This window comes from Diabrotica virgifera, chromosome 5 (assembly GCF_917563875.1).
Source record: "Diabrotica virgifera virgifera chromosome 5, PGI_DIABVI_V3a".
Taxonomy (NCBI): domain Eukaryota; kingdom Metazoa; phylum Arthropoda; class Insecta; order Coleoptera; family Chrysomelidae; genus Diabrotica; species Diabrotica virgifera.
Genome location: NC_065447.1, coordinates 158,992,505 through 159,013,346, shown reverse-complemented (window position 1 = coordinate 159,013,346; position 20,842 = coordinate 158,992,505). Strand labels below are relative to the sequence as shown.

The window sequence follows — 20,842 nt, the reverse complement described above, 5'->3', positions numbered from 1 at the left end:
AACAAAAACTTGCAATGCCAAAAGTTGCAAAAATTTTCCGGCAAATTTCAATAGTAGTTTTTGTAGTAGTATTTTTATGAGAACTTTTTGCTTTCGCATTTAAAACATTTATACTAGCCTGATTGTAATTATTGTTGTGCGAAAATTGATTACTATCTAATCTGATACTAAGTCCAATCCCTTTGTTTCTAATAGCCTGGCTTCAATCCTATTTGACTGTAAACCAAAAACAAACTGATTTCGTATAGCACTTTCTAAGTATGTGGAAAAGTTGCAGTTTATGGCAAGTTTCTGTAGAGAATGTAGGTATTCTTGTATACTTTCGCCTTCTGCCTGTCTTTTTGATTAAAACCTAAATATTTCAGCAATTTCAAGTGGTGCACGGTTGTAAAAACTATCCATTAACTTAACTGTGTCTACATATGACTTGTCTTCAGGGACCTCTGGAGCTAGTTTATCACAGTGTATCGTATGGTTCCGACCCCATGTAATGTAGTAAATAGGGCAGTTTCATTTCCTCTGGAATTTTAAAAACTTTGTATGCTCCTTCCAATCGTTTTACCCACCTGGACCATTTTGTGGCTGTCTGGTTAAAATGCTCAACAGAAAACTGGAATGTAAAAACTTGTGTAGACATTATTGGAGCTATAGCAGGTGTAACTATAGTTGTAGTTGTAGTCGAGGAACTCGTGACTGTAGTTGGAAGCGTTGTAGTTGATGTAGTGTCTGTAGTATTTGTATCCATTACCCTCGTCGCGAATTGTCAAGTCCTTTGTATTTAAAGACGTAAGTATTTGTAATGAAGTAGGTAATACCTGATGTAAAATACTTTATTTTTGAAGAATTATACACGTGGTTTGCATGCTTTCTTGGTTATTGGCCTTGCTTTATGCAATTTGGCCAGCTCGATCAGGTTGGCGGTCACGACGTTGACTGGCTCATGACCATGTCGGGCCCACCGAATATGTCTACTTATTGATTTTTTTAATTAAATTGGCTATGGTGATAACTTTGACTAAATATTTACTTTTTGTACAAGGTACAATAATAAACACAATCTATTAGTAATAAGCATGAATTAGAAATAAGTTGTAGTTAGTTGAGCATTATAATTTTATTCTGTTTATGCTAAGAAATTTCATAATTGCTCTGATTGATTCTTCATCTACGTTATGTAAAATTGAATGTATTGTCATCGGGGTTAGAAGTTCTTTATTGGCGAAGAAACTGTAGATATCCCAGTTTGGAATGGAGTTAATAGGGCATTAAAAAAATATATGATTAAGATTTTCCATGGACTAACATTCGCAATAGGGATTGTCTGTCAGGTTCATTCTATTCAAGTTTTCTTTTGTTAGACAGTGCCCTGTACATACGTAATCTAATAATTGTATTGATGTGTCTTCGATTGTCTTTATTTTTAGGAAAGGTAGGTTGTACTTTTCGGTATTTATAGTCTTTGATTCTGATTAGATTGTTCCATTTATTTCTGAAATCATCATACACTTTAGATTTAATGTCAGTATATATGTCTTGGACATCGAGGGGCATGGAGATTGGTATGTTCAAATTTCTTCCTATATTAGCTAGATTGTCAGCTTCTTCGTTACCCGGGATATTTGAATATCCTGGTATCCATGCTAATCTGATGTCAAATCAATTTTCAGTTGCATGAACTATAAGTCTTTTTGTTTCAATAGGCCAAAACTCTGATATATTTTTGACTGCACAACTGCTGATTTTTTCAATTGCACTGCTGGAATCCGAAAAAATAATTATTCTGAATAAGTTTTTCGTAAGTGCTAATTTAATTGCCTCATAGATTCCTATAATCTCCGCCTTACATATGGCGAGGTGATTTGGTAACTTTGAGATGTATTTGATGTTGATATCTGGTATACTGATTCCAAACCCTGTTGTGCATTAGTGAATATAAAGGTATGGGTTGCTTTATATTTTTCTGTGTTTATTAAAAATTGTTCTGTGATCATGGGATCATTTTTTTAGATTCAATGGGACTACACAATGTATTATAAGGGACTTCATAGCAAGGGAAGTTGTTTGACTTATAAATGTCCTTGAGATATGGCATGAATTCAGCTAAACCTGCTATCAAAGAGGGCGTATTGTCATCTCTCCAAAAGGCTGGTCTATTTATTAATATTCTTCTGGTATTTGAAATTAATTTGGTTAGAGGGTGGTTTCTAATACATATAATTTTCTTCAAGAACCCTATGGTTAATAGTTTCCTTCTTTGTTCTGGTTCTAGTAAGTTTGCCTCTGCTAATAGTGCTACATGTGGAGTTGACTTCATACAACCAAGAGCTATTCTAACACCTTCAAAAAAGATTGAATCCAGTTTATTTAGGATTAATTTATTGGTTGGTTTTATAAAGAGTCCACCGAAGTCTAAGTGGGATCTCACAAGTCCCTGAAATGCCATCAAGAGGGTGCACGGGTCAGCTCCCCACCATACTCTGCTTATGGCTCTTAGTACATTGAGAGATTTTTTTGCTTTTGTGATATTATTTGTTATGTGTGTATCTCATTTGCGATGTTGCTGGAATGTTATTCCAAGGTATTTCACTTGTGGTTTATAGTTAATTTTATGTCCATTAATTTAGATAATACACGTGGTTTCATTTTTTTTATATAAGTATTATCTATCTGACAGCTGTTGTTCAGCTGACAGTAGTAACAACTTACAATCATGGTTAATACCCCAGGCTGTGGGTGAAAAAAACGTGATATAATTCAGGAATTTTTGAAACCTATCAGGTGTTGTAAAGGACGATGCCAGGAATAACTTCTGTGAAAAATGTGACCAAAAATATTGTGAGCTTTTTTTTAATTGCGATTTTCATTTGTTAAATTTGCAATTTTTAAAGATTTTTAATTTTGCAGCTTAGGATATTGATTTTAGAGAAAAACTTTTTGATAGAAAGTTTTTTTTTTATTTATTAATGGCTTTGACATAGCCAATTAGCCAGTTGATAGAAAGTTGTAGTAAATTAAAAAACTAAAAAATTAAATGTAACTATATTTTATAATTATTTTTAATTTAAGATAATATAAGTCTTTCTTTAGTCAATGACTGTAAAATAATTTCTTAATTGTTGTAAATAAAGGCACTACGATTTAAGAAAAAAGAAACAATTATCTCGGCTTCAGTTGGTTGTAGAAAATTTTTATTTCTTTATAAATCTTCGTTTCCTCTTCAGCAACAATAATCTGTAAGTTAGAAACTCATAGGATGTACAGGGCCGCTTCAGCTCTAAATGTTCATAACGAAAATTGCCCCCTTATTTTCATGCCCAACATTTAGCTCGGCTGCAGTTGGTCGTAGAAATTTTTTATTTTTTTATAAATCTTCGTTTCGTTTTTACCAACAATAATCTGTAAATTAAAAACTCATAGGATGTACGGGCCGCTTCAGCTCTAAATGTTTATAACGAAATTTGCCCCCTTATTTTCAAACCCAAAAATTAGAAGTTTAAAAATGTTTTACGCATTTATTTACATCAGAATATGAAAACGTAACTCTTTCAAAGGAGATTGGATGTTTCACCAACTCTCTACGATTTGTTTTTCAAAAAGTTATAGCCTTCGACATTTGACCTCTTGGGATAAACAATTTATAATATCTAAGCAACAAATTCGTTAATCCGGCCTTACAATTTTTTTTTATGTTTGGAATTGAAAGATCTTCATTTTAAAGCTTTAAAAAATAAAAAATAAATTATTTGTACAATAAATAACGCAATTGTAAAAAACTGCCATTTTGGACTTTTTGCAGGCTGTGTTGCAATAACCAATAAACGAAATTAAACTTACCATAGCTCAAATTGTAGGTTTTTTAATTTACTACAACTTTCTATTAAAATGTTTTCCCTAGAATCAATATCCTAAGCTGCAAAATTAAAAATCTTTAAAAATTGCAAATTTAACAAATGAAAATCGCAATAACAAAAAAAGTTCACAATATTTTTGGTCACATTTTAGTAGAAGTTATTCCTGGCATCGTCCTTTACAACACCTGATAGGTTTCAAAAATTCCTGAATTATATCCTGAAATCGACCTATTTTTCACCCACAGTCTGGAGTATAAGGGAGTTTTACAAGAACATAACATAATTAAAAACTTCTAACAAAAAAATCAGTCAATTATCACTTAAAGAATAAACACTTAAAGGCCTTATTACTTTCTAAGTTTATTGACTCAACATAACTAAATTTTATTGCATTCTACCAGCAATAGGTGTTGGTGTTGATGTTTGCCTACCCATACTCTAAAATATCGACTTACTCGCATCTGATTTTTACAATCATTTGATATTTTCAACCTTTTATATTTAGGGTTGAGTATCTTTTAACCCCACTACATTGATGTTATTATTGTTTAATATCACTACCTATATGTAAATTTTAACTTTTTGACTAGCGGATAGAAAAACAATACATACAAACAGATAAAATACAGATGGTACATTGACAGTTTAGTCCTGGCATCCTTCAGAATACCATTCAATTCAGTTGCTAATAATTACTGTCCGTAATGTGAGGATCCAAACCTCCGGACAGAGAAACTCACGTGTCGTGGGAAGTCCTGTGATGCCTGATGTTAAATCCAGGAATATTTTAAACATTACTTTAATTTTAACTGTTCTTCTTCTTCTTCTTCTTCTTCTTCTTCTTCTTCTTCTTCTTCTTCTTCTTCTTCTTCTTTTTATGTAGACGTGACTCTGTCTGTTTTTCAATGTGCCTTCAGTAAGTTGTCATTCCATCTTTTTCGTGGTCTTCTCACTGATCGTCTTCCTATTTTGAAACCGTCTCTCGCCGTCCTTACTACTCTATTTGTTGTCATTCGGCTTATGCGGCCATTCCATTTTACTCTTCTGTTTTTCACCCAGTTATTAATATTGTCCACCTTGCATCATCGTCGTATATCTGCACTTCTAGCCCTATACCACAGTGTCTTGTCATCGATTTTTCGCAGTGTTTTCATCTCTGCTGTTTCTAGCATTCTTTTTGTCCTTTCTGTATCAGATCGTGTTTCTGCCGAGTATGTCTTCATTGGTCTGATGACTGGTTTTTATTTCTCCATATTGTTTCGTTCAGGCAACGTCCGGCTCTGTTTGCTTTATTCACCTGATCTTCCACTTCTGTTTCGAGCTTTCCGTAGCTAGATAGTGTGATGCCTAGATATTTAAACTCCTTGTTCTATTATTTGACCCTCCAGCTCTAACTTACACCTTATTAGATCTGCTGTTATAACCTTTAACTCAATAATATAAACTTTTCATAACCATATAAGATCTAAACTGTTTTCATCCACATATCTTGGTAGCTCCTGCATGTCTTTAACCTGTAAGTATAAGAGGTCTCGTCATTTGGGAAGGCACTAATTTGCATATTATTGCACTTGTATAGAAGTCAAAATTTGAAGTTTATTAACTTACACCTTATTAGATCTGCTGTTATAACCTTTAACTCAATAATATAAACTTTTCATAACCATATAAGATCTAAACTGTTTTCATCCACATATCTTGGTAGCTCCTGCATGTCTTTAACCTGTAAGTATAAGAGGTCTCGTCATTTGGGAAGGCACTAATTTGCATATTATTGCACTTGTATAGAAGTCAAAATTTGAAGTTTATTCCTAAGCAACGCCTTAATATTAAATAATTTCAATACTTAGTAATAAAATTTTAATGTCAGTAACCAATCACCAATTTTAAAGCGGTTCTTAGACCATTTTTAGATGCGCCATAATATTAGTCCAGAAAGCCACTGCGCATCCGCTAGGAAAAATATTCTAATTCGGATTTTTTGCACAGTCTTACTCAAAAAGGACTCCTTTTAACAAATTTGCATGTTGCCAGGACCAAAAGGTGGTCAAAAATTTTTTAAACGTTTTTTTTTTGTTTTTTTCCTAAAATTATTTTTTTTGCATGGAAAAAGTTTTTTTAGGTTTTTTGGATCATTCCAAACAGAAAACGTCTTTAGTGACTTTTCTCTAAAAATTATAGTTTTTGACATATAAGAGATTAAAAAATGAAAAATTGCGAAATAGGCCATTTTTAACCCTCAAAAACTATGTGAAAAACTGAAATTTGAATGTTGCCAAGGTAGGTGGATATTTTTTAAACATCGATTGATGAAATCCCGAAGAGTTTTTTGCAATACAGTATTCAAAACTCCTTTGTTTTTTAATTGCTAATCAAGCGTGCGCGACACTATTTTCCACTGACAGTATGGTGCAAATGAAAGGAATAAATTCGTTATATCGTAAACCGGCGACTTTAAGGAAAAATCCCGAAACCGGTCGATTTTTATTTTTAAGTTATGATATTGCGGCATATATGGTATGCTAGTGACGTCATCCGTCTGGGCGTGATGACGTAATCGATGATTTTTTTAAATGAGAATAGGGGTCGTGTGGTAGCTCATTTGAAAGGTTCTTCAATTCTCTATTCAGTAATGTAAACATTTACATAATTATTTATACAGGGTGTCCTTCTACTTCTTTTTTTGTCAAATAATTTAATTTAATAAAATGCCATATTGTATTGCAAAAAACTGTTCGGGATTTTATCAATCGATGTTTAAAGAATATCTACCTACCTTGGCAACATTAAAATTTTTAGTTTTTCACATAGTTTTTGAGGGTTAAAAATGGCCGATTTCGCAATTTTTCAATTTTTAATCGCTTATATGTCAAAAACTATCATTTTTAGAGAAAAGTCACTAAAGACCTGTTCTCTTTGGAATGATCCAAAAAACCTAAAAAAACTTTTTTCCATGCAAAAAAAATAACTTTAGGAAAAAAACAAAAAAAAAACGTTTAAAAAATTTTTGACCACCTTTTGGTCCTGGCAACATGCAAATTTGTTAAAAGGAGTCCTTTTTGAGTAAGATTGTGCAAAAAATCTGAATTAGAATATTTTTTCTAGCGGATGCGCAGTGGCTTTCTGGACTATATGCAAATAAGTGCCTTCCCAAATGACCGAACCTCTACCATCTTGTAATTTTCAACATTAGTCAAAATATAATTTTACGTTTGCTTTCATTAAAACGGTTATACTTATAGGGCAGTCAATGAGGGTATTTGGCCCGAATTCCATCCTACTACATCGATTTACTTGATATTTTCACAGTAAGTAGGGAATAGCTCAAGAAACAAAGTCTACCCTATGCCGATGTGCGCTTTTATCTTGGGGGTGGTTCCCATCCCTTCTCGGGGGTGAAAAATGTTTTGGTTAAAATAGCCACGGAAGAGGCTAGCGAACCTAATTTTAAGCAAAAACTGTTCTATAATTATTTTTTGAAAACTCAATACTTTTTGAGTTATTCCTGGTTGAAAATTGGCCATTTTCATTGAAAAATTACCAAATAAGGGATATGGTAGGTAAGAAGAGTTTGTTTTTTTGCTGCATGCTCAAATCGGTGTATTCATCTTGAAATAACAGAGAAACTGTCGAATTTAGGTGTATAATTTTAGGTGTATAATGATACCAATAAATTTTGTAGTGATTGAAAAGACCTTTAAAATGAGCAATACTAAATGTCGATTACATTCAAACTAGGCGAGATTTTCTGAAAAAAAGTTGATGACTAATGTATTTTAAGAAGAAATGAGAAGTATATTTAACCCCTCAACCATCAGAATTTAAATACATCGTTTTCCTTCTACAATACTTTTTATTATAGTGTTATTTCTATGTTCAAAAAGTTGGACTGGATTAAAATGAATGGTTTTTGAAAAAAATAAGATCAAATTATAGAGAGGATTTTTAAATTTTCTTAAAAATTTTCCTTTTCCTCCATGTAACTCGAAAAAGATAAGAGATACGAAAAAAAGATACCACACAAAAATGTAGGGCTTTTTCAGATAAAAATTTTCTTTTTATTTTTCATTACTCTATCTCTTACCATTTTCAAGTTACATGGAGAAAAAGGAAGATTTTCAAGAAAATTTAAAAATGCGCTCTAAAATTTGATTTTTTTTAAAAATCATTCATTTTAAACTTGTCCAACTTTTTGAACATAGAAATAACACTATAACAAAAGGTATTGTGTAAGGAAAACGATCCATTTACATTTTGGTGAATGGGAGTTAAAATTACTTCTCATTTTTTCTTAAAATACATTAGTTATCAATTTTGTTTGCAGCATATCTCGCTTAGTTTTAATGTAATGGACCTTTAATATCGCTCATTTTAAAGCACTACAAAAGGTATTAGTATCATTATACACCTAAAATCGACCGTTTCTTTGTTATTTCAAGTTGAATACACCAATTTGAGAATGTTGTTCTGAAGCTATTTTCTTGTGGCATTTTTACAATTTTAACTATTTATAATGGGAAATAAGCCACAATATTATTAAAAATGATTTTTATTAACGTTTCGACGCCCAAATCGCGTGCCGTTGTCAAAATACAAAATACTACTAACATAAACAAAAATGTTGTTGCTTAGTAAAAAAATTCTTCTAATAATTTATTTAATTTGACTTATTTATATCGGCAATTCAGATACATATGATACATTTTAAAGTAGAAGACTTTAAAATGATATTGCCAATATTTATGAGTTGCGTTCTTGAGTTGGGGTTGATTTCATGTAATCGAATGAACTATCTTTCAGTAAAGTCGTCCCAGGAACGCAACTCATAAATATTGGCAATATCATTTTAAAGTCTTCTACTTTAAAATGTATCATATGTATCTGAATTGCCGATATAAATGAGTCAAATTAAATAAATTATTAGAATTTCTTTACTAAGCAACAACATTTTTGTTTATGTTAGTAGTATTTTGTATTTTGACAACGGCATCCGATTTGGGCGTCGAAACGTTAATAAAAAATCATTTTTAATATACTCTGGGCTAATTAGCAAAATACAAGGAAAAGTTATTTACCAGCAATTTTATTGCTGGAATCGAATCTTATTGTTGTGTGTATTAATAATATAGGTATGCAAAGTCCGCAGATAGTGTGCTACTTTTTTTATAAACAAAATGGCGCCCGAAAATCGTGTTTTTTCAATTTTTGCCCTATAACTCCAAAGATTTTAACTTTACACCAAAAATACTCAAATAAAAATTCACCGCAATTAAATTCTGCATAGAGACGTGTTTTCCCCGATTCACTTCGACGAAAACTTTCCCCGGAAAAAGCAGGTTTTTCCAACAAAATCTTTAATTTTCAACTAAAATTTTAGACAAGTAATTTTTAATCAATAATTAAATAACTTGGTAGTGTAAAAGACCTTTTCATATAGATTATAATTACAGAAGCCGATGGAAATTGACCAAACAGTTTAGCAACAATTGAATTTTTAATTAAAAATTTACGGTCGCCATAATAACGACAATAATTATGGTACATAGGAATAACTATGATTTTTTCATAAAAAGACACTATACCTATCTAATGTACTTTACAGAATTGAAATTGGACTATTTAAGCGGCCTCAGGAATATTTTAAAATTATAAACAATTTTTTGGCTTATAAACAAATAGAATATCTCCGGAAATATTAAACGAAATTAAATTGTGAAAACGGTATTCGAAAAACAGCGACAGGACGCTTCTTTTAAAAGAAAAAACGTTTAATTACGATGAGTGATTCCTGAGATACAACCGGTGAAAGTTGACCGGAATTTACGGCAAAGATGTAAACAATAGGATCATAATTCTTAAACCGTCACCTTTTTATTTTTGTCCTTTTTCTTCAAAGCAATTTTCATATCCTTAAAATACTCATAACATATAATATTATAATAAAAACTATCGATAATACGTGTGAAAATTGCCAAAAATAGCTAAATTCCACTCAAAAATTAGGTTGGAGAAAATGTAACCCTCAAAGTTCAAAATCGGTATACGTTAAAAAATGCATTTTCTCGGCTTCCCATGGAGCAATTTCCTTCATTCTTTTTTTGTTTCCTAATAACTCGAGTAGAGCCATCGAACTAACTCATTATTAAATGTCAAACTTGCTTTTGTTTTGTTATAATAGATTAATTTATTTATAAGAACAGAAAACTACATATTTTTTCCAGTTGTAGGCTTTTTTTAGATAAACTTACTAAAAGTGTACCTTTTAAAATTAAAAACATAAATATTCTCATTTGAAAGCTGTATAATTATTTAAACAATTTTTATTTAAACAAATTAAAATTTTGTGTTATAATAAATAAATTAATTTATTATAACAAAACAAAAGCAAGTCTGACATTTAATAATGCATTAGTTCGATGGCTCTACTCGAGTTACTTGGGAACAAAAAAAGAATGAAGGAAATTGCTCCATGGGAAGCCGAGAAAATGCATTTTTTTAACGTATACCGATTTTGAATTTTGAGGGTTACATTTTCTCCAACCTAATTTTTGATTGGAATTTTGCTATTTTTGGCAATTTTCACACGTAGTATCGATAGTTTTTATTATAGTAATATATGTTATGAGTATTTTAAGGATATGAAAATTGGTGTGGAGAAAGAGGACAAAAATAAAAAGGTGATGGTTTGAAAATTATGATCCTATTTTTTATATCTTTGCCGTAAATTCCGGTCAACTTTCACCGGTTGTATCTCAGGAACCACTCGTCGTAATTAAACGTTTTTCTATTAAAAGAAGCATCCTGCCGATGTTTTTCGCATACCGTTTTTACAATTTAATTTAGTTTAATATTTCCTAAGATATTCTATTTGTTTATAAGCCAAAAAATTGTTTATAATTTTAAAATATTCGTGAGGCCGCTTAAATAGTCCAATTTCAATTTTGTAAAATACATTAGATAGATATAGTATCTTTTTATGAAAAACTAATAATTATTCTTATGCATCATAATTATTGTCGTTATTATAGCGACCGTAAATTTTTAATTAACAATTCAATTGTTGCTAAACGTTTCATTCAATTTCCATCGGCTTCTGGAATTATAATCTATACAAAAAGAGCTTTTGTATTACCAAGTTATTTAATTATTGATTAACAATTACTTATCTAAAAGTTTAGTTGAAAATTAAAGATTTTGTTGGAAAAACCCGCTTTTTCCGGGGAAAGTTTTCGTCGAAGTAAGTCGGAAAAACACATCTCTATGGAGAATTTAATTACGGTAGATTTTTTGAGTGTTTTTGGTGTAAAGTTAAAATCTTTGAAGTTATAGAGCAAAAATTGAAAAAAACACGATTTTCGGGCGCCATTTTGTTTATAAAAAAAGTAGCGCACTATCTGCGGACTTTGCATACCTATATTATTAATATATACAATCATCAGATTCGATTCCAGCAATAAAATTGCTGGTAAATAACTTTTCCCAAAAATGGCCTATTCTCGGATAATCAGCCCAGACTAATAATATTGTGGCTTATTTCCCATTATAAATAGTTACCAATTTGAGAATGTACCAAAAAACAAACTATTTTCACCTACCATATCTCTAGTTATATTTGTATTATAACTAGAAGATTTATGAAGGCAAGTGTCTCTTTGTCTTTTTATAACCTACAAAAATGTTTAACATAGTTTTTTTTTAGTTAGATGCATAGTTTTTAAGGTATTCGCTAAAAAATGTTCGAAAAGGTATTATGTTTCAATGAAAATGGCCAATTTTCAACCACACATGTCTCAAAAAGTATTGAGTTTTCAAAAAAAAAAATATAGAACAGATTTTGCTTAGAATTAGGTTCTCAAGCGAATTCCGTTGTAAATTTAATCAAAAAATTTTCCACCCCTAAGAAAGGGTGGGAACCACCCCTAAGATAAAAGCACACATGGGCATAGGGTCGACTTTGAATTAGGAGATAAGTAGAGCCTAGGCCCAAAATTTCAGTAAAATCCATGCAGTAGGATAGAATTCGGAGGTAATATCCTTGTAATTCGTAGGTAATATTCTTGTTCCCATTGACTGGCGTATTAAAACATACTTTAAAAATATACTTAAAAACATACCTTTTATAAATGATTTTTGTAATTTTTTGTAATTAATTATTTAATTAATTCCTGTTCCAGGAATTTAATTTCCTTGTGGATTTTATTTTTTCAGATTTTAAGAAAATTGCATCCGAATATGTACCGTCCACGTGCAAGGGAATGTTTTATATTTTTTGCAGTAGTATTTGGTGTATACTATTTCCTCTATTATAATGAAGAAAAAAGTACATATTTTATTCTGGAAGAAGGTGAGAGTCGAATTTATATATTATTAAACAACTTTAACATTGAAGTAAAATCTTCTGATGTAATTGGTATAAGTATTCAATTAAAAATTAAATCAAAAATCCAAATGAATTATAATAGTTGTTCAGAACGAACGTTTCGTACTTATTAGTCCATCATCAGTGACCTTTCAAGTACTTGCGATAATAACCACAAAAACAAACGGTGGTAGAGGTTAAATTGTAAACTACATACTTAAAAGTATTAAATTAAACGTCATAAAGTCCATGAAAATATATATAGCTATCCTGGAACAGTATGTGTCCCTACCCGAAATAGTAATTACATCTGTCTTGGACTGCAATGGCCTGCCAACTGATGTACTTTGATGTTAAAGTTTTTTTAATTAAATCGTAGACAGCCAACTTTCGGGAACTATCCGATCTAGCTTATTTATTATTATTTAACATTCTCGTTGCATTTATTAGTATCTATATATGGTAGCAATTTGGTTCATATCAATGTAAGTGCAATTCATCATCATCATCATCATCATCATCATCATCATCATCATCATCAATGGCGTTACAACTCTTCGTGAGTCTTTGACGCGTTTACTATTGCCTTCCATGTTTGTCGGTCCTGTGCCACTATTTCCCATTGCCCCAGTCCCATTTTCTCCAGATCTTCTCTGACTACATCCAGTGTCGCGCTAGCATGTAGTAGCGCCTGTGTGCAAAACACTTAATGGTGCCCCAAATTAACAATTATTTATTGTAACCAGTAGCGCACCCAGGGGGGTTTAAGGGTTAAAACCTCCTCCGGGGCATATAAAAAATATACAGGGTGGTTCATCTTATTCGCCTCGGTCTCTGTACGGAAAACCACTTGATACTTTAAACAAATTTCTTCACAGAAATATACAGGGCCTTTAATACTACAACCTAAAAATAATGTGAATTATACAGGGTGTTCCAACAAATAGTGGTATATCAAAGTTATATTTTTTCTTATGGAATGCCCTATATCTGATGACATTATTAAATTGACCTTAAAAAATAAGCCATACTTTCATAATGATTCCCTATACCTATATACAGGGTGTTTTGATTTATTTCGATTTTTATAAAAATGTAAGGTTTTAGAAAAAAATAAATATCTACGAATTTAAGAAGCAGAAACAAATTCTTTCTTGGATCTTATTAATAGACTATTTAGTATACTCAAACAGATGCTTATTTCAACAAAATTTCTTACAGGGTGGTCAAAATATGAGATTGTTCTCTTAACAAATTCAAGCTGTAATAACTCACTTATTTTAAATGGAACACCCTTTATTTACTAGTCTATCGCGTAGAAAATTTACTTAGCTTTCAATTCTTATTAGGGTTTCCTATACCTGTCTTTTTACAGGGTGGTCAAAATATTAGATTGTTCTATTAACAAATTCAAGCTGTAATAACTTACTTATTTTAAATAGAACACCCTGTATCTTACTAGTCTATCGCGTAGAATATTTACTTAGCTTTAAATTCTTATTAGGGTTTCCTATACCTATCTCCCTTCATTTTTTAAATATTTAAAGATTTTCTAATTTGTAAGCTTTAAAAATTTGAATTAAGTACCTATGTCGTGTTTATGTACAATACATCACCAACACCGGCAATATACTTAGACAAGATACTGTCATTAATAAAATTTTCATTGTTATCATGTAATCACACAGAGTGTTGTATTATTTTAGCTGTTTTTGGCCTACATGTGACATTGAATAATATGTTTATATTAAACTGCATACCCTATATTAGATGCCGTATTCTGGAAGATATTTAAATTATATTTCATTCCGTATAAATATTTTCCATATCTTAACCCAACGGTTATTGAGTAAATTTAAGAACACCACTTTTTGTTTGAATCTTTGAATCGCAATTACAAACAAATAAATGCAATGGCTACTTTGACGAAAACGAGCCTATTGTACAAAAATATGTAAAAATGGGTATTTACAGAATAACATGGGAATTTATATTTACAGAATAACATGTGTATTGAGAATATTTACATGGAATTGAAGAGATTTTAAATATCTTCTATTATAAAGAATATAGAATATCGAGTATGTCATTTAAAATAAGAACACTTTGTGTGATTAAATGATAAAAATGTGAATTTTATTAATGACACTATCTTGACTAAGATATTTAAGTATATTGCCGGTATTGGTGATGTGTTGTACGTTGTACATAACCACGACATAGGTACTTAATTCTAATTTTTAAAGCTTACAAATTAGGAAATCTTTAAATATTTAAAAAATGAAGAGAGATAGTTATAGGAAACCCTGATAAGAATTGAATGCTAAGTAAATTTTATAGTTGATAGACTAGTAAGATACAGGGTGTCCCATTTAAAATAAGTAAGTTATTACAGCTTGAATTTGTTAATAGAACAATCTAATATTTTGACCACCCTGTAAAAAGATAGGTATAGGAAACCCTAATACTAATTGAAAGCTAAGTAAATTTTCTACGCGGTAGACTAGTAAGATACAGGGTGTTCCATTTAAAATAAGTAAGTTATTACAGCTTTAATTTGTTAATAGAACAATCTCATATTTTGACCACCCTGTAAGAAATTTTGTTGCAATAAGCATCTGTTTAAGTATTGCTAAATAGTCTGTTATTAAGATCCAAGAAATAATTTGTTACTGCTTCTTAGATTTATTTTTTTCTAAAACCTTACATTTTTATATAAATCGATATAAATCAAAACACTCTGTATTTAGGTATAGGGAACCCTTATGAAAGTATAGCTTATTTTTTAAGGTTAATTCAATAATGTCATCAGATATAGGGCATTCCATAAGAAAAAATATAACTTTAATATACCACTCTTTTTTGGAGCACCCTGTATAATTCACATAATTTTTAGATTGTAGTATTAAAGGCCGTGTATATTTCTGTGAATATTTTTTTTTTAAATATCATGTGGTTTTCCGTACAGAGACCGAGGCGAATAAGACGAACCACCCTGTATAAAGGATAGTAAGAAAATATTACTTGTCTTTCACAACCAATACAAAAAAATTTCGGTCCCAAAAGAAATTACTAGGTGTGCTACTGATTGTAAACAAACAAAAATAACTAAAAATTATTACACATTCAACGGGAAACTAAAGTAAGTTGAAATAATTAAATAAAAATAAATCTGTGGCGTAACAACATAAAAAACTAATATACCTAGGTAAACATGAAATAGCATTTTATAAAAAATTAACTTTTCGCGTCTTCAGTTTGGAAAATCTTTTTATAATATGGTGAGTATCAATTTTCATTTAATACTGACGACTCTATATAGAGATAATAGATAAATTTTTTATAAAAATTTATAAAATGTTTATAAAGACTTTTATAAAAAATTTTAAAAAACTTTAAATTAAAAATTGATTTATAAGTTTCAATTTAGAAAAAGATCGTTCAGCAATGGTATCAGATACGAGAAGAGTGAGCAGAATGCGAAGAGCTATTGTTAAATTTGGGTAAACTGCAGTAAATTCGTTTAAAATTTCACAAACATCATTATTTAATTATTATTTAAACCAAAGCCGACGCTGTATAATTTCTTCAAACAAATCGGCTCCCGCTCTATCTAGGTCTAGAGTCTAGAGTCTAGAGTCTAGAGGATCATTAAATCTGATTTTTTTTACAAATCTCTACAAAAAAGTTTTAATTTCTGAGTTTTCTGTAACGTTGTTCAAATTATATCAAAATTTGAAAGAATCAACATGATTTTTCAATATGGAAAATCTTTCATTTACTGAAATCAATGCTTGGTCGAGAACATAATAAAAGAAATAAACTTTGTATGACATTTTAGGATGCAAAATCAGTTCGTCTTTATGTTCGTAATCGAATTGTCTACTTTTATTCTGACTCTGTGGCTGTGCTTGGTTGAAAATTGAGCTCCACATCCAGTTTCTCTGCAGTTTCGTTTGTCATTTGCTGTGGTAATAACAAAATTAAAATTGCTATCTGTCCAAAATCCGAGCAAGAATTGTTTCAACTCTTGTAAAGCATTTAACGCAGGCTGAATATTCATTGTTTTTGATTGAAAAAATTTGCTAACGAAGTTAAAGTTAACTTTCATCAGAACACAGAACTTCATACCATATCATAGGTGGACTGAGCATATATGAATGTAAATGTTGATATCTTCTAACATCTAGCTTGATCTTTTGAATCAAGATCAAATTTATCCGAATGTGTTATAATCACATAAAGCCTAATAAATTTCTGTCAAATTTTTGTACTGGGTGTCCACTTATATTTTCCCCCATCTTAACTGCCTATAACTTCTTAACGACTGAAGATAGAAATATGCGGTTTTCGCTTAAATGTTTCATTTTAGTAAAAGTTTTGTTTGAATGGATTGATTTTTTTATATCGCTTTTAAATAAAAAAAGGCGGATTTTTGAAAGAAAATGTTGTTGACTTTTTTTATTGAAACACCTAGTACCTATATTTTTTTGTAAATTGAAAGAACGGTCATTCACCTATCCAGCGATTTAAAGTTTTTTAAAATCGGTTGACAGATGACTGAGCAATTAATTTTTAAAATGAAAGATGCAATGTGGAAATCACATAACATAATTAGTTTGCTTAATGTTATTTAGTTATGTGATATCCACGTTGCACCTCTCATTTTAAAAATTAATTACTCAGTCATTTGACAACTGATTTTAAAAAACTTTATATCACTAGATAGCTTTGAATTTACAAAAAAATATACTGGGTGTACAAAAAAAAGTCAACAAATTTTTTTTCAAAAATCCGCCATTTTTTTTCGTAATTGGAAGCTATATACAAAAAGGTATATAAAAAATATAAGTGGACACCCGATATAATACAATGGCTTTAAAGCATAAATTCTGCTGAATAGGTGATTTGGTCGCTGCATGTCTGTACAGGATTTTTTTGTTTATGCAGATTGTATAAATCAATACGTAATGTGCCTACCTTTGAAGTTGAGTCGTACAGGGTCGCAAGATCGGTAGATGAAGTGTTGTTTTGATCGGCGTAAGATTTTTGTAACAACTTTAGTGACAGTGGCACCCCTTAATTGCTGGCGCCTGTGTGCGCCGCATACATTGCACACGTGGACGGCGCGGCCCTGACTACATCTTTCCACCTTTTTCAAGGCCGTACTAGAAAAAGGTGGGAATTGAAAAAGGTGGCCCTGTTTATGTAATTTCACACCTCCAACGTTAACACCCCACTGAGCTGAATATTAATGAGTATCTTAGATACCTGGTACGGGTATATTATAGAGCTGAAATATTGACATTGTAGGGCAAGCACAGGTTGGAAAATATTAATAAATACCAAATTAGTTTCCTTGCTGAGAAGTTACTCTATGTTACTCTTGAAATATAGTACGGCTATTTTATGTTTCAGATGATCAGGTTCATTCTCCGGTCCAACAAGAAATAAAATACTGGATCAATACCTCCCAATGTAGAATACCAAAAACCAATCCATACAGCGAAGATATTATTGACTTTGTTTCTAAAGAACCGTATGAAAAATGTTCGAATAAAACTTTGCTATCTTACATTAACAAAACAAATGGCATTGTTACTTTACATTTCAACCGAAGCGCACAAAGTGAATATAGTTATTTAAGCATAAAATGCTGCTATTCAAATATTACTAGGATTAATTATGAAACAAAGAAAGATACCGAAGTTAAGTAAGTACCTACTTATATCATATTTTCTTAATATTGCATCTTATTTCTAACATTTATGTACCAGAAGTTTACTGAATGCACAGTCAAGGTAATTATCGAAATTAAAGCAGTAGATATGATATCCTTTTTAATCTTCATTTTCCTTCTTCTCTTTATTGCGTCGCGTCGTCTCCTTTCGAAGGTTGGCGATCCAAATGGTAATTGTAGCTTTGAAAAACTGCTGCACGAAAAATTTCTGCGGACGAGCGATCAAACCATCTTTTCAGTTCACGAATTCTGGCGTACTGATCTTTTGCCCTGCTTTACTTTCCAATATGATTTGAAGAAGTTCGTATTTTTCACCCCTCAACACATGACCCAAGTATTGTATTTTTCTTTGTTTGATTATTCTTAGTAATTCTTTTTTTTGTTCATGCGCCGAAGTACCTCATTATTAGAAACCTTTTGTACATATGGAGTTCTCAGCATCCGTCTGTATATATATGTTACCGGCCAAAAACGATTTCAGGACAAACTAGTTTGTCCTATCACGCGTAGGCCAAACTAGTTTGTCCTAGGCCAAACTAGTTTGTCCTAGGCCAAACTAGTTTATCCTGTTATAAATACACACACTTCAGGCCAAACTAGTTTATCCTGATATAATAAATACTCACACTTCAGGATAAACTAGTGCAGCCTAGTCTAAACCAATTTAGCCGAGTCGAAAGTAAGTTGCAGGGAATTTCCAAATCACTTCACAACAGGGATGGCAAAAAAGATTATACATCGATATTGTATCATATGATACATCGAATGAAGGTATTGATACATGCTATAAATCAATATATCATTGTATAATTAAATAATACAAAAAATAATAAATAAAAGAATGAGGTTTCCTTCAAAAATTAAAGGAAAGGATACACTTACGAATAAAATCGAGTACGAATTAATATTGGTTTCACCAATTTTGAAAATATGTGAAAACGTTGAATTATCCACGTCCGTCTGTCCGTCCGTCCGCCGTCCGTCTGTCTGTCTGTCCGTAAACTCAACTCCTCCGTCATTATACCAGGTAGAATGACAAATGAGGTGTCAAGTGAAAGCTTATATTCCAAGGATGGTACTAAAGGTAAGGCATTTGAACTAGGCTGTCTGTCCGTCCGACCGCGAATATAGCTCAATAATATTGTTTGTTTGTTACGAATAATTATAATTTTAATAAAAATGATTATTTTTCCAAGAACAAAGTATTTTATTCAATTTATTATTTATATTAAGCCGTACTAGTTCGCTGAATTACTTTCTTCTTGTTGGCTTTTCCCACTATGAGTTTGCTGTTTTCGTCTTCCATAGCACTCTATTCTCCCAGTCGCCATCTCTGAGGTCTCTATCTATCACAGCATTTTCTATCTGAGTTTTCCATCTCACAGCAGGTCTTCCTCTCCGTCTTCCTCCCCGCGGGTCCCAGTCCAGTAATCTTTTCGGCCACCTGTGCTCCCAGGAGCGTCATTTGAAATTTTGTTTGGGGGGGGGGGCAAGCACTATATATACAATACATTATATATGATGGTATGATGAATATTGATGTATTTTCTGTAAATTTCAGTCATTTTCAGGGTCAGGGGGGGGGGGCAAATGTCCCCCTCCCCTGGACGTCCAAATGACGCCTAATGTGTGCTCCGGCATTCTTTGTACATGTCCGTACCGTTTCAGGGCTCTACTTTTACTACCACATCTTTTTTGTAATTGGGCATTCCCCTTCTATTCTGTTTCATATTTCCTCTCTTCTTATTCTATCCTACCTGGTAATTTGTAGACACCTTCTCATAAACTCCAATTCAACTGTTCGTATTTTATTTCGTATTATTGTTGTCACTGGCCATTCTTCCGCTCTTGTAGGGTAATATTTAGCACTATGCCCTGAAAAATCCTTTTTTGTTTTCTTTAGTTAGAGTGTTCTTCCACATCATTCCATGGAGTGTTTCGTGTCTTGTTTTCCGCGTACTATTTTCATTTCTATATCTTTCATACAAGTGTCATCTCGGTTTATCATTTACCCTAAATACTTAAAAGTCTTACAACTCTTAATAGTGTCTTCCAAACTTACGTTCAAATCAGCAATTAATCTGTAACAGTGACGTAGCGTGAGTGTCGGCTGCCCGGGGCGGATGACAATTTTGCCGCCCTCTTATTTAGGTATTTTAATTTAATGTATACTACTATACATTACATACATTAATTATAGAGAACTTTTCGGCGAGAACAGTCATCATTATTTTGCATTATACTGGTTAGATTTTAAATCAAAAAGTTTATCTAAGTTTTACAATCACGATTAATAATTCTCTGTCAATATTATCTGCAAAGCATTTACTTTCTGAGCATTTACTTTCTGAGCGCACAGTTTTATGTCAAGTCCCCTTGTTTGTAAATATTTTTGTGCATGATTCACTTCATGTAGAACCGGTTGGCACAGGCCCAAAAAAACAAAGAAATGAAAATGACTGTATCGAAACTAGTAAAGCACCTGCATCTGTCCTAGTGTTTAAGCTTTCACATGCCTCTGTCAGTTTTTCCAAAGTGACGAGAATGTCTTTGTAATGATGCCATGTAGTCTGTAGCTGCTCTCATAACTTCCCAACGATGTACCCATGAGGAAAAAAAGAATAGCGACGTTCTAAAGTGTCGAAAAAATTTACTGAATCCACCTCAACTGAGACAGCGTGTAAACAAACTAGGTTTAGTAAATGATTTGAGCAAGGTACGAATTAAGCTTTAGGGTTTATTTCTTGAATTCTTTGCTGAACTCTTGAATACTTTCCAGCCATAACAGCAGCATTATCATATGAATGGCCTCTACAGTTGCTTATATCTAGGCCATCAGCTTAAATATTGTCCAAAATAATTTTTGAAATTCCTTCAGCAGTTTTGTCTTTA

The 20,842-nt window shown here is 31.6% G+C and overlaps 1 protein-coding gene across 1 annotated transcript in view; it reads left to right on the top strand.

The window, feature by feature from the left end:
- LOC114336643 (uncharacterized) overlaps positions 1-20,842 on the top strand; it is a 69,075-nt gene that overhangs the window by 30,333 nt on the left and 17,900 nt on the right. Inside the window, exons 2-3 of the mRNA XM_028287005.2 lie at positions 12,060-12,195; positions 17,629-17,923. Of these exons, the coding sequence (XP_028142806.2) occupies positions 12,084-12,195; positions 17,629-17,923 (407 nt within the window). The 5' untranslated portion in view covers positions 12,060-12,083. The remainder of the gene's footprint in view (positions 1-12,059; positions 12,196-17,628; positions 17,924-20,842) is intronic.